Genomic DNA, 14,013 nt, shown 5'->3' with positions numbered 1-14,013 from the left:
AGAGTGAATACTTTCATAATAATAAGTGGCACTATTTATTTTGGATACTAATAATAAAACAAAGGATAAAATTACAATAAAAGGATACATCCAATTTGCTAAAAAGAACACATTTTCTGATGGCAGAAACAGTTAGACTGTGGAGCAATCTGCTTAATGAGCTGGTTATGGCTAACTTAGTAAAAACATTCATTATAATATTAATTGGGAAAATTAGCATTCTTTTTATCATATAGTGTCCAATCTTTCTAAATTTAGCATACAGAATAAGCAAAACTATCAACCTTTTTCTTATGGAAGATTAACTCTACATTTGTGTTTCTGAGGTTTCATGTCAATTAAAGATATGTCACATCAAACTTAGCAAGACTATATAAGATCTTTGGGGAGACACAGAACATACGTAATAAATGCTGTTACCAGTAAGGGTTAACTAATGCTTTTCCTACAGTTCTCAAAACATGCACGTCAAAAAATCCTTTTCCAACCAAAGTTCAACACAAGAAAATCCAGCACCTTTTCATTTGCAAGCATTAATGCGTTTGCCTCGCTTAGTTTTAAACTAATTTTAATACTAAGAGTTAAATTGTGAAGAATGTTGATGACATAACATTTGCCACAAAACTACTTTTCTGAGATGGTAAACGTAAAAGTAACTTTAATTTTAAACACTAACTTTACCAAAGGACTTTTTCATTGCGTGAATTCTGAAAATCAGTATTTTGAATGTTAACAACAGATTTATGTGGAAAGCAAGAGTTACTTATTTTCTTTGGGTTTTCTATGTCTAACAAATGGTAGGAGCACTCAAGTTTGATGGTCACCTCCTAAGGTTCCACTGCCCCTCTGGGTCAAGTGGCCACCATATATGTAAGAGACCATATCCACTGAAGAGTCACAGCACACACTCTCTAATCTAGCCTGGCACTGAGTTTGCCCACCAAAGGCTCTAGAAAATGTAATTCTTTCCACCTTTAAAATCACAGTTTGTCATCCAGCAGAGTTTTGTTTAGAGGGAAGACAGTACACTTTTCAGGGGGAAAGGATCTCTATCTCCACTTCATAGATTTCTTACTTTTATGTGCAAAATTAAAGATTTACAAGGATAAAGGGAGTATTTATTTAAAATAGAATGAGGTGATTTCCTCATAAAGCAGAGTCCTCTGCTCAAAAAACAAGGGTTGTTTCTCCTATATTGCTACCCAATAGGTAGCCAGATTTTTGACATGAAGATATAAATCCTGAACATCTATGGGTGGGATCCTCAAATACAGCAGCCAGCATATTAAATAAAAGAACGTGTATGCTGATTAAAAAAGTAGAATTTAAATTTCAAGTCTAGTGATTTATTTTTACTTACAAAGAGAGTACAGAGTCCTTATACCACCCAGTTCATTCTGAGTACATTGCCTCTCCTTCGTTGCCTGCAATTTCGTCATTGTTGCAAAGAAAATAAATATAATAAAATACACTGTTATAACTTTTCTCCTGACTGATCAGCTCTTACGAAATAATTTTATAGTGTCTGCCTTTTCCTTTGCCTATATCTGACAAAATCATTGTCTGGTCATGTTAATTACTTCCTCTCAACCTGCTTTGAAAACAGCTGCTGTATACTGGCCACAATGCTTGCTATCAACAAATGTGCCCTTCAAAGAGCAGATTAATAAAACTATATTTTAATCAGAAAACAACTTCACTTGGTCTTACATTAAAGGTTACTGAAATATTCTGGCAGAATATTTTTTTTTTTTTAAGACAGAGATTTTGTGTATTTTGATTCACTTCTACAGCTTCCCTCACATTGCATTTCTGACTCCCACTGGCAGATATAAATAGAGGGCATGTTTCAGACAAAAATTCTGAAATAATCATAATAAAAAATCTCTAGTGGATCTGTCTGTGTGATTAAAAGAGAAATTCCTCTGACGATAAATGGCAGTGCCATTAGAAGTTTATCCATCATTGTAAAAAGGCAGTAGCTGACAAGGAAAGATGAGGGACCTCATTCTCAGAGAACGTGGGAACTCACCACATTGGCAAGAAACACAGCACCCATTTCAAGAAAGAACTGCAGCACAGTTTCCTCCTATTTGGGAAAAATGCCAGAATCTGCTGCTTACAGATACCTTACGAGGACTTCTGAACAAAGTCCTTCTCCTTTAAGACTTAGAAAAAGGTAACTGAAATACAGAAATGGTCAGATCCAAATCCCTATAGAACACAGCCATCAAAATAAGCCAACAGGATATTTCTCTCTTTGTCCATTATACTCTAAATACATTTTTCCATCATTTATTTACAGGAGCCAAAGAGACTGATGACTAGAAGGGATTCACATGCATAGACTGCATCTCCAGTCGGGTGCATCAACAAAAAGCTTGTGATGAATTGCTTTTGCAAGTATAGACAAATATGGGCACGACATAAGAAATAGTGAGGTCTTATGTTTTATTGTAGACAAAAAGGGACATTGATTTGAAACAACTTGTTACTCATATGTTAGACAAATAAATGCATCTTCCACTTCCAGAGGTCAAAAATGAAGTAAAGGAACTGACAGACTGGTGTAATTCTAGTCATTCTTATACCAGCTCCTACCTTATGCCTCTCTAAGTACTATGTCATGATGCACTGACTGACATATCTGACACATTTCTTTTCTGACTATTTGTCTACTTCCTTCCCCAGGACCCCAATATAAAAAATGCATAATTTCCTTTTCACAGGGATGGCAGCGTTAAATATACATGTATTAATAAAGGACTGGGTTTAAGCTCCTTCCTAGAATCTGTACAACACTGATCATCCCCGGTGAGTACGCTGTCAGTATGTAACTTTCCCTTTGTGAGAGTATGGTTTTAATGTGCCAAAGAGAAGGAATTTTTGAGGATTATGCTGAAGATTAAGCAACTCTTTAGGCATTCTAGATCCCGCGTTGTCAGTGTATAAATTTTGAATTTTCCAATGTACTCCATGGGAAGAAAATAAAGAGTGAAGAGGACAGAAGAAAGACAGAATAGTGCTTCTCCCCATCCCTTTCTTAACCCTTCTTCTGTTTCCAGTTCCTGTGCTCTCAGGAGCAAGCATTGCTCTCAGGAGTAATGTCTGCAAGGCATAGATTTTGCATAATCACAAATACCAAGTTGAGGCAATTTATACTGCTTCATTAGCTACACTTCCAGAAAGAAATCTTTATATGTGTACTGTGCCAATATTTTCACCATTGCAAAATTTAAACCCTCTTTAACCTCTGAAGCCAGATGCTGCTTTAGCCCAGCATGATCATCATTAATGCAGTTGTTGAAATCCTTCTGAGTGCAGAAAAGCAGCAGTTAGAGAGCATATCATTGCAAGCAAGGACATTTTGCCAAGGTGAGGCCATCAACCAAAATCTTTTGCTAACTGCACTGCTATATATCCAGACTCAACAAAGCTACCCAGAATTTATATTGCTGAAGTGGGGAGCAGAATATGGCCCACCCTAATCAAGAATCAAAACCCTCTGGTTAGAAAGTGCATGCCTACTCACTTAGATTGTTGGTAAGAATATGCAGGCGCGTGTTCACTGGATGTTTCCACTGTCATCTGTTGCTGTTGACCACTGGCTTCCTGTGATGAAGATGCTACTGTCTGTGGAGAAGTATCAGCAACAACACCCTAGGGAATCAAATGATAACATGAAAAACTTACTAATTTTGCTTACTGCAGTGAACTACATAAAACAGCTCAGCACAAGCTCACCATTCCTGTATTTCTCTAGAGGCTGAGAGAATTTGAGATAACAGAACCACATCAAACTCCATCAGTTTTAGAGCTAATCTGGCAACAAGGAGCTTCCTTAGCATACCAGCCCCTGTGTATTTTGCTCTCACAGGCTGCAGTGGAAAACACATTTGAGGGCAGTTCCCTGCCTCCAAAGACAGAGGTAAAACTTCTGACTTCAGTGGATTCTGGATTTTACCTGTTGTCTTTTTTCAACATATGCATGGCTCTTCTGATTTTCACTTACTTACCCAACTTCACAGTGAGTTCACATTTATTTTGCCTGATCTGCAATGCGATAAAGGCAGAATATAGGCTCACTGCTCTCTAACTTACTATACCTCCAACAGAATTTTAGCTGCATTGGAAAAATACCGTTCTCCTCTACACACTGCTTTTATATGGTCCCTTAAAAAATAAATTTACTTCACACTAAAGACTTTTATCTGTTAAGTCAAAGCTCCAATGAAGTTTCATTTATGTTTCCAAAAACAATGAAAATTAAACACAAAATACATGTATGAATTTAACATCATCCATATCTTTTCCTATTTAGACAGTCTGAATGGTACTATTTTTAAGTATATTTACGCTTTCAAAGTAAGCTGTATTTTCTTTCCTTTACTCTCATGCTTGGTGCATTGATCACATGAGTAACACTAGCAGGTCTCTTCAGGGAATATGCTTTATTACTGTATTGCACACAACAGAGCCAGAAGAGGGAGCACAAAGCACTTGCTTTGGTTTTATTAGTCCTGTGTAAACAACAGGTAGTTTGTTTTAAATTATCTGTTAAAGCTATCAGTTTTATTTTTCAGAAATTCTCCATATCTATTGCTTAACAGACTATCAACATTATCTTTTTCTGTCTACTTCCTTTATCCTTCTGCTTTTGTCCATCTCATCCTGAGACTGTAAGCTCTCTGGGGCAGAGGGTATATTTTTTTGCTCTCTGCTTGTGGAACATCTACCATAATAGAGTCCTGGTTCATGATGCTACATGAATACAGATAAACATTAATTATCATCACTGGATCACAGCAAGACAGGCTATATATTTAGATAATATTTTGTTTATTATAGAAGAAAATTATGACATCATGTTACTTTAGCAGGCTGAATATACCAGTGAGTGATGGGGAGGAGGACTGAGGAAGAATTAACTCAATTTCTCATTAGCACTGGTCAGCACCATATGCAGCCACTGCTATGAAACACTCTCCATTCCACTACATCTTTTTGATTTGGATTTGTATCTGCCCAGTATAATACCTAAGAATAGCAATTGAAAAGAGGCACTCATGGCCTGTTTGGAAGCAAACAAGGTTTGGGGCAAAGTTATCCTGAGGCAAAAAAAGACTAAAACATGACCAGCTCAGTATGACTGAACAGTAGCAGCCTTTCCTGTTTGAGAATCTCAGGGCTTGTGAATTGAGTAAGAAAGAAGAAAGAAACCAAGACAAGTCCACTTGACTGTTGGTGGAGCCATGCCAACAGTACCACTAGCCCCAAAGCACAGAGTAGTAATAGCGCAAACTCTGAAGTCTTCACAGACAAAGACAGAAGTACAGAGACCCTGGCACTCCTTGCATCACCCCAGAATACGAAAGAAGTTATTAATAAAAGAGGGTAGCATCAAAGAGAAGCACAAAGGGAAGAGGATGCCAAGGGTCCCTCCTCTCACTGTGCTCAGTGGCCCTTATGAAGCTTCACAGAAGTGGAGGCCAAGCTGACACTCTCCCGGCAGCTTGTGGTCTACAGGGTTGAGTAAATACTTACTCATTAGACTGTCATCAGCATGACTCAGCCCCAACGAGGGAGGGAGCGAATCCTTCCTCAAGGATGAAAAGCACTCAGTCAGTGCAGCATCCTCCACGTCTGTATATACAAGAGGAAGGTTTCCATTGCTCAATCACTTTTTCTGGTGGCTAAATGTTTCAGCAATTACCTATACTTGCTAAGGACCGCATCAAACCCTCTTGCAATCTTCTCTTCTTGGAATCTCTTTTGTGCTCGTGGTCTGCCTGCTGGGTTTGTTTTCCTGTCTCTTCCCATCTCCCTCCCAAGTACATGGGGAAAAAACAGTCATAATCACTGATGTTTTATTCCATGTTCTGCTGTACAACAAAACAAATGCAAAACAAGAGCCCTTGCAAATACTTAAAAATCAAAAACAAAAACAAAAAAAAAAAAAGGGGTGGGGTGGGGGCTGGGAAGGGAAAGAAGGAAAAGAAAAAAAGAAGAGAAAAAGGAAAGAAATCTGCAGTCCTCATTTTAAAAGCTGGAAGCTTACAGGCAACATTCCATTAAGTAACTTTAGGCCCCTTTCAAACAACAGGTGCAAGGAGGCATAATAGATAAGAGTTCTGCTAGCCCTTTGCTCTACTGTCATTGATGGAGGCAAACTTACTTCAATAGGGACAGCTGTTGGAGGCACAGGAGTGTACTGGGGAATGTAGGTCCCTTGCATAGGTGCAGCAGCAGTCATGTACTAGAACAAAATTAAAGGCAAATGAACATTAGAAAACCACAAGCAAGATGCATAAAACCATATTAGAAGCATGACACTATTCCAATTTCCTGTTCAGAGGTTTTTTCTTAGTGTATAGCCCATTATTTCTTCTAATTAAGGATTTTAGGCAGTGGTAGGATATAGGCAATAGCAAACATCTTGCTAATAGATTTAGACTGTTCACAGGGCTTCTAAAATGGACTTAGAAGTAAACCCCAACCAGTAGAGACACAATAGCAGCATATAGTGGTTACATATACAAAAAACACCTAAACAATCTTTTGGAGTCTTATTGATCTTTATCTAATGACATCTACAGAAAATGAAGCATGACATTTGACAGGTTTATTCCAGGCTATATTTAACCCTATCAATAACAGCAGTTGAGTTTACAGGGATACAAAGCTGCAGTGAGGTGCACTCAGACAGGAAAAACAAAGGAAGAGGAAGATGCATCTGGGAATTTTTCCTTTTGTACGCAGAATCTATAGCTAAATTCTTATGGCTTATTCTTAATATCTAGCAATCTTTTTTATGCATTTTGAAACTTCTGCAAATTACTGTTATAGCAATATTTTGTATTAGCTTCTCTAAAACACTGCCTAACCCAAGCACTACAAGACAATCTTCTTTAAAAGAGATGAGTGCATGTGAATTTTGCCATTGGTATGGAACTAATCTCTTTATATACAGCATTCCTTATAAAGCTTCTGAACAGATATTGTTAAAACCTTCTAATAAGGTATCAATACTAACCCATCAGATCTATGTGCATTTTTCTTTCTACAATCCAGTCCTAACTGAATGCCTCCACTGACAAGAATCTCAGAATGTGCCCAATTCCACAATGGACTGTATAACACTTCCACTACATGTTATCTTCAAAGACACACCAAAGATCTGAATCAGCCCAGAACGTATTTGATGAATTTTAAAATGAGTTAAATATAGCCTTGCTTCCTGGCAGAGCTAGGAAGTGCTTGCAAGATATTATTCCACTGTTTACAGTAAAATTTACATTTAAAGCACTCTCTCACCTCAATTCTAAACTAACTGGATGGTTTGATATGCCTGTCACAAACACGCATTATGAAATTGCATAGTGGGGTGCAGACTCTGCAGCAATGCTGTAGAAAGGCCTTAGGGAATGAGAACAGCACATTTAAGAATCCCACAGCTAAATTCTGAAGTCTTCATTCAAGTAGAATAAAATAAAACATTACTTGAGTTAAACTGTTTTCCAAAGAAAAAAAGATAAATCAGTAGGAACATAGATGGCATAGCGTGTACACTTGCAATAGGAGTAGCATATTGTGTTGAAAACCGTTACAATATTTTAGCAAAAATTCACAGTGTTTTCCTTAACCGGAACAGAGTTGGGAGTGTCCCCAGTGTCTGTGTGCCTGCATCAGGCCATGTTTTTCTGCAGCTCCTTTTCCTTGTTCTTCAGAAAGAGAATTGAATTCAATAGCTTTTTTTATGAATGCTAACCCACCAAAGACATTAGGCCAACCAACCCCTATTGTACTCAGTACAGTTGGGCTATTCTCCAGCCTTACAGATTAGGAGTTAATGAGAATGTTACAGCAGGGTGTTCCAGAGCTGCTTCCGCTCCATTCGTTCTGCTTTGTAATGTTGCTGTCACATGTTGGGACGACATCTGCTGTGTAGCATTGTTCTAAATGTGTCAATATTTAACATTAACCTGAAGTACTCATTCTTATAGTCCTGCAAAGACCTACAAGGTTTTTAAACACCTACACAGGCTAGCTTCACTTGGACAAATATATATAGATTTTAGTTAAAAGTGGTAATTTAAAGAATAAAGCAGCCTCACTCAACTTGGACTTCCTCCAAGATCTTCCTTGAACCCCACAGAAGATCAGCATTCAGACTCTCACAACTTGCGCTTGTCTGCCAATCTCTTATCTTGCACACAAACGCATAAGTTTAAATGCACAAACATAAAATGATTCAATTGCCTTTTAATTCAGACCACTCCACTTTTCTGCAAAATGCTTTGGCACTGAGGTCTGTAGTAGTACAATTGAAACTGTCCTGGAATTAACTGTTGCCTTTGCCTACTCTGCAAGCACTGTTCTCGATAGCCACACAGTTTCTTACTTCTAGTGTTACCGTTTTCCTCTTGAGGCAGATTATGATCTTACTTGCCAGACTACTTTGTATTGCTTCCTTCACTGCTACTCAATCTCTAGGGAAAACTGCTGCCCTGTGCTTTCCAGACATACCTACCTCCCCATACTCTCCAGGTTTAATTTTTTTTTCTGCATGAATTTAAACTGAATTCAGCCAAATAGCAGGTGTTGTACAGTGCTGGAGACCAAAGCCATCTAGTTACTTGCCAGACTCCCTGAAGAACTGTAGGAATGTGACTTCTTCCATATACACAAAATTCTGCGTGTCACATCCACTGTAATGGTGGTTCAACCTTTTGGTTAAACCATCTAGAGCTCTACAATTAAAACAAATGATGTGGCCCAAATCAGTTCCACCAATGGCATAAATGAAATGACAGGTTTTGTGGCATAGTAAAAGTTACCCAAGGCTCAATCCTACAGAGTACTGCTGCTTAACAGCTGGCCCTTGAACACAGTGCAGCAGACTGGTCTATATCACAGGTACATATGTTGTGCCCTTCAATGGAATAACCAAACATATTGATGTATATATCTTTATGAATGTAAAGATACTCTCATAATTTCCGGGTCAACAATTAAACACATTTTAGGGGCTTGGAACTGATTCTCAGTCTCTAGACTGTTACTTAAAGATCCACTGAGGCTCTGTAAAACTACAAAACTATAAAGGAAAACTATGGTTTAGTTCTCAGAGACACAATTGGTCTTAAGTACCTAAAGTCCCCTCACAGACACAGGGAGTCCCAGCTGAAACCACATGAATTCAGGAGTGTCTGCTGGGCTGGGTCTGTTTTCACCATGGGAAGCCTAGCATTGAGAAGCTTCTTTAGTTTAGTTTGTTTACTAATGAAAAAGGAGGACAGATTAATTTTTGTTATAACTGACATTAGCTCAATCAAGTTTGCATGTATTTCCTTTATTCACTACATAATCCTAATTCTCTGATCCCACAGGATAAATACATTAAAGATTACATAGTGCTAAGGCACAATGTCAGTGTCAATACATCAATGGCTTTGAGTACTGCAGGCGTTGAATTTTTTGGCATGAATATTAACAGTTGTTTTTTTAGCAGAAAGCTTCCTGAACACTGCTTGTAGTAGCTTCCATATCCAGCATGCACTGAGCCCTCTGGAGTCTGTGTCTCTCCCCAGCTCCCTCAGACACTTCACCCAGCTATTCTGTCAAACAGTGTGCTCCAGATGTGTTGGAATGAGGGCTGACCACGCTGGGAGGTGGAAAAGAGCTTCACATAGAATTGTGAGATTCAGAAGTTAAACATTTTATATCTATCCGGCTCAGAGCCACCCAGGATGAAGATTCTGCTCTAAGATCATCCCTTAGCTGAGGGACTCTGCAGCTCTATGAGGACCAAGGTCGTGTAGATGTACAGAGTCTACATATGGCTTCCCATCTACCTCAAGAAACTAATGTAAATTGGAAGTAGGCAGATGGCAAACAAAGAAGACATCTATGTTAGAAGACCATCACTGAGATTTTTCTCCATGAACCACACTCGCTAAAGTTCTTTATCCACATGTATGTGTTAAAGAGAGACAGTATGACTCACATGCTCAGCTTAGCAGTACCCAGCAAATTCCACTAAATATTAGTACTGTAAGAGCTGAAATGAGAGAATCTGAAAAATTCAAATCCATTCTTTCTTTGTTATATGTTTTCATCAGGATAAAAAATTCTAGAGCTGTAATGTGATCAGTCATTCAACGAAGTATGTGCAAGACAGAAGAAAACACTGCTCATTGTTCCACAACTACACAGGCCTTGTGGGTCTAAAAGTAGAAGCTGCTTATTTCTGACAGTAAAACGTATAGTGACCCTGCACACACAGATGATGGATCTGGAGGGTATAAGGGAGGTTTTTTGGCCCTTCGATCCTTTAAAAGCTGATAATTTCTACTACAGAAAGAAAAAGAGACATTTCTGGTGGCTCTCTTGATTTATTTGTAAACTGCTGATTTCTTCATACAGTACATAGAACGGGTGTTCTAAGCACTGAGGATGTGCAGTATTAGAATATAATGCATGTTTTACAATGTCTGCTTAATTCAGACTGCACTTACCAGGGCATCAATATAGCCTATATACTACAATTCTACTTACACCTGGTCCAGTAGGATTTTTGTTTTTACCTTTTTGAAACTGCTTAAATATGTGAAAAAATATATAGCTAGAAAATGAGAAAGTAGTAATATACACTTACAGCTCTGCTCTTCCTTCAGTTATTCCCTCTCTGACTACAAACACTTAAATGAAAGGAGGTAACGAATGAGGAGGTAGGTTGAGGGAACAAAATGACACTTCAAGAAGGATCATACAGTCGGATATGCCAGATTGGCTCTAGCAAGTTTCATTTTAAGCCTGCAGCAAACACTAAACCCATAAAAGTGGCAGACATCGGGAAGGAAAAAATAGGGGGAAGGCAGCTGCCTGCACCAGGCAGAGTGAGTGAACATGTTGCAGTAGGATAACATGTTTTACCCATCAAAGGTAGAGCAGAGTGACCTGCAGGGATTTTACAGGAACTTTTATATTGAGACAATAGCACAAGTAATATCCATTTATTCATTTGCCCTACTAAGCCTCTGGCCTGCCTTTCTTCCCAGGTTAATATAGAGGCAGGCAACTGTCTAACACCTGAGGTACACTGCAAACACCTCTTCTTAGAACATCAGATCTTAGGCACTGAATTTCAACCAAAACAGTGCCTGAAAGAGGAAATGCCTCTTGCAAGACCAAACAATTTCATTTACACCACAAGAAGACTTTGACTACACACTTTGTTTAAATTCTGAAGGTCTTCATTAAGAGAAAGTTGAAGAAAACACCCTGAAGTACAGTTCTATTTAAAAGCCTGGTTGCCTACAAAATAACACAGCTGTGAATAGAAGGCAGCTACTGGATATACTTTAACTCTCTTGGTCATTATGAGTACTGTGAGATTATACAGTGGTAACAATTCATAACCTGATCAGTGTGAATAAGTTTCCTGGTCCAAAGAAAATCAGAAAGAATTTTCAAAATGAGACATTAACAGGTAAGCTTACTTGGAAACCTTGAACAACACTTAGTAGGCTTAAAAGGGGCAATGAGCAAGGAAGAAACATTAAAGAAAAGGCCTTTTACAAAATCAATTTTCAAATGCTGCCTTCTGGTGTTTCGCTTTGTTTTTATATATCTGTTGCAAGAACTGAAGATCACTTTCCATATTTCAGTAACCTCCATGTTCCTGAGAAGGCACAGAGCCTTTCCAGTCAAGGGGAGAGCCAAACTGCAGAAGCCTTGTACCAGCATAAACTGGTAAGCATTTATACCACAGCAGCCTGCCGAAGGGAGATTAAATGGGATGCCTTATGTGGGTAAATGCTAACCCATGTGTCTCAAAAGAGCAAGGATTCCAGAGTCTGGTCTTCGGTGACTATTTGTGGTTTCCTATCACTGCATGAGTTATAGCACAATGATAATGACTTAGCCTTTAGGATTCTCAGAATTAATGCCAGGGTTTGTTTGTGGGGGTTTTTATAAACCATCTGAGAAGTCTAGACACTGCATCACTAACAGAATTATGTGAAAACATTTGCATTGCTGGAAAACTGAAGGAAATGAGACTGTTGGCTGCATTTATTTTTATCACCTTCCCCCCCACCCCCGCCCCAAGGAAACCTGCCCTACCACTTTCAAATCTCTTTCCTTGCAAAGAAAAAAAGTTGCATCTCTCTTTGACCATTGTGAAGTGGTTATAACTTTAATGAAATATAGAACAAAATAGCTGCTTTTTTGTCCCTGGTTCCACCTTCTCATTTGAAAATACCCTGTTCTCCAACAGAAAAGAACATTGTCTTGCTGTGTCCTCTTATCCCATAGTCTGGCATGGAGAGGCAGGAACTCAGGAAGAGAAAAAGACCATCTAGTTCATCAGCACCAGTGGCGGTTCAATAAAATACAATATCCAGCCACCACATTTTTCACTTTAAACTTCAAATATCTTTTGCTACCCAGATAGATTCTCATTTTCCAGCTCAATCCTGTAATTATTCAATGGCTGTTATTAATCTTAGTTTTTCCCAATTAAAGAATGTGAGAATAAAAGATATGGATTTTTTGCATATATTAACAATCTTTTTGCTAATAATTATCATACTGGCCTAAAATATAATGATATAATGCAATTTTACTGCACAATTACCATAGCCCTATCAAGAACAGCACTGTCATTCAACAGAATCCCATCACTGGGCCACTGCACTCATTGTTCAGGCATAGAATAGAACTCTTTACAAGATTTAACCTTCCTTTCCTGCTGCTCAGTAATACAAATGTATTTAGGAACACTGGCTACCACTTCCCTTTCAACCTTCCTAATGAGATGTTACCTAATTCTCTGAGCAAGTTAAATGAAGGCAGAGAGAATAATAACTTCAAGAACTATATTTACAAACTAATCTCCTTCTTCTCTTCAGGAGTTCTAAGTATCGTTCAGAAATCCCTACACACACCTCCCTACCTCCCCCCACACCCCGCCAACTAACATGTCTTTTCTTTATTTCCAAAATTCAGGCCTGCTACTAAAGCAAAGTGATCAGGACTAATCAGATAAAGACTATTTAGAGTCAACAAATGTGAGAACTGTCAGATCACCACATACAGCTGTGCACCACACTCTCACTAGCATACAAAATCCCAGGTTTGTATAAACTGTAGTAAATGCAAACAGCATTACAGAAACGTCTATAGAGACAGATGAATAAAAACCTGGCTCTTTCATTTTAACCACGTTTTGAAGTCTAAAGCCTGGCATTACAAATGAACTTGATGAAAGTCTCAAACCACTTTCAGATATCTCAACAGTGTCTGAAAAGAAAAAATGGAGCAAAATCCATCAGGATGTGAAAATTAAGCTCCCATTTTGATTCTATCTTTCATTAATGTCAAGGCAAACTTCTTCTAGGAATCCTTCTTTATAAAAAATTGTTCTAGTTGATTCTATGATTCTATATTATATTTATCAGTTTATAGACAGCTATGGAACTTGACCTCAGGATGCCAATGATCCTTGTAGTCCCAAGTCAGCATACCTAAGCCCATGATATTTCGCTCTTGTCTTCCGTGTGACAATGCCTCCACTGTAGGCAGGGATTCATGGAGGCTGCACAGAAATTTATGCATTCACATAAATGAATAGCCTCAAGACGTGAAAACTACTTTTTTGCATAATTCAAATACCATGTGGCTGATGGATACATTTGCAAGAAAGCAAGACTTCTGTGCTTAACACGAAGACCAAGATGGGTGATTTGTTGTACTTTCAATTCTTAATTCTTCAGTTCTTACAAATTTCTCTACAAAAGGGGCATTTTTTATTTTGTTCTAATACCCGCTCTATACCTGTTCTGTGAATGTACATTATTAGATCTCTGGGGCAAGCTTTTGAGCATGGGTTAGTGCATGATTTATTACATAATATACAACCTGTCTGCAGCACCCTATATAAAACCAGGGTATAGTGACTGTATCATAACAAAAGAATATACTGCACTGTCTTGGTCAGCCAGGGTCAGT

At 38.3% G+C, this 14,013-nt stretch overlaps 1 protein-coding gene across 15 annotated transcripts in view; it reads right to left on the bottom strand.

Annotated features, from left to right (window-relative positions):
* Nucleotides 1-14,013, bottom strand: part of RBMS3 (RNA binding motif single stranded interacting protein 3) — a 721,711-nt gene that overhangs the window by 6,450 nt on the left and 701,248 nt on the right. For 11 of the 15 annotated variants that reach the window (XM_065666137.1, XM_065666135.1, XM_065666136.1 and 8 more), the window contains 3 exons: nt 6,176-6,256; nt 3,533-3,660; nt 1,361-1,424 (listed from right to left, as the gene is read on the bottom strand). In XM_065666137.1, the coding sequence (XP_065522209.1) occupies nt 1,379-1,424; nt 3,533-3,660; nt 6,176-6,256 (255 nt within the window). In that variant the 3' untranslated portion in view covers nt 1,361-1,378. Of the gene's footprint in view, nt 1-1,360; nt 1,425-3,528; nt 3,661-6,175; nt 6,257-14,013 lie in introns of those variants that run through there. The other 4 variants (XM_065666139.1, XM_065666149.1, XM_065666150.1 and 1 more) reach the window with 2 other exon arrangements.

This window comes from Lathamus discolor, chromosome 2, assembly GCF_037157495.1.
Source record: "Lathamus discolor isolate bLatDis1 chromosome 2, bLatDis1.hap1, whole genome shotgun sequence".
Lineage (NCBI taxonomy): Eukaryota > Metazoa > Chordata > Aves > Psittaciformes > Psittacidae > Lathamus > Lathamus discolor.
Note: the sequence above shows the minus strand (reverse complement) of the source record. Positions and strands in the feature narration are given on the sequence as shown.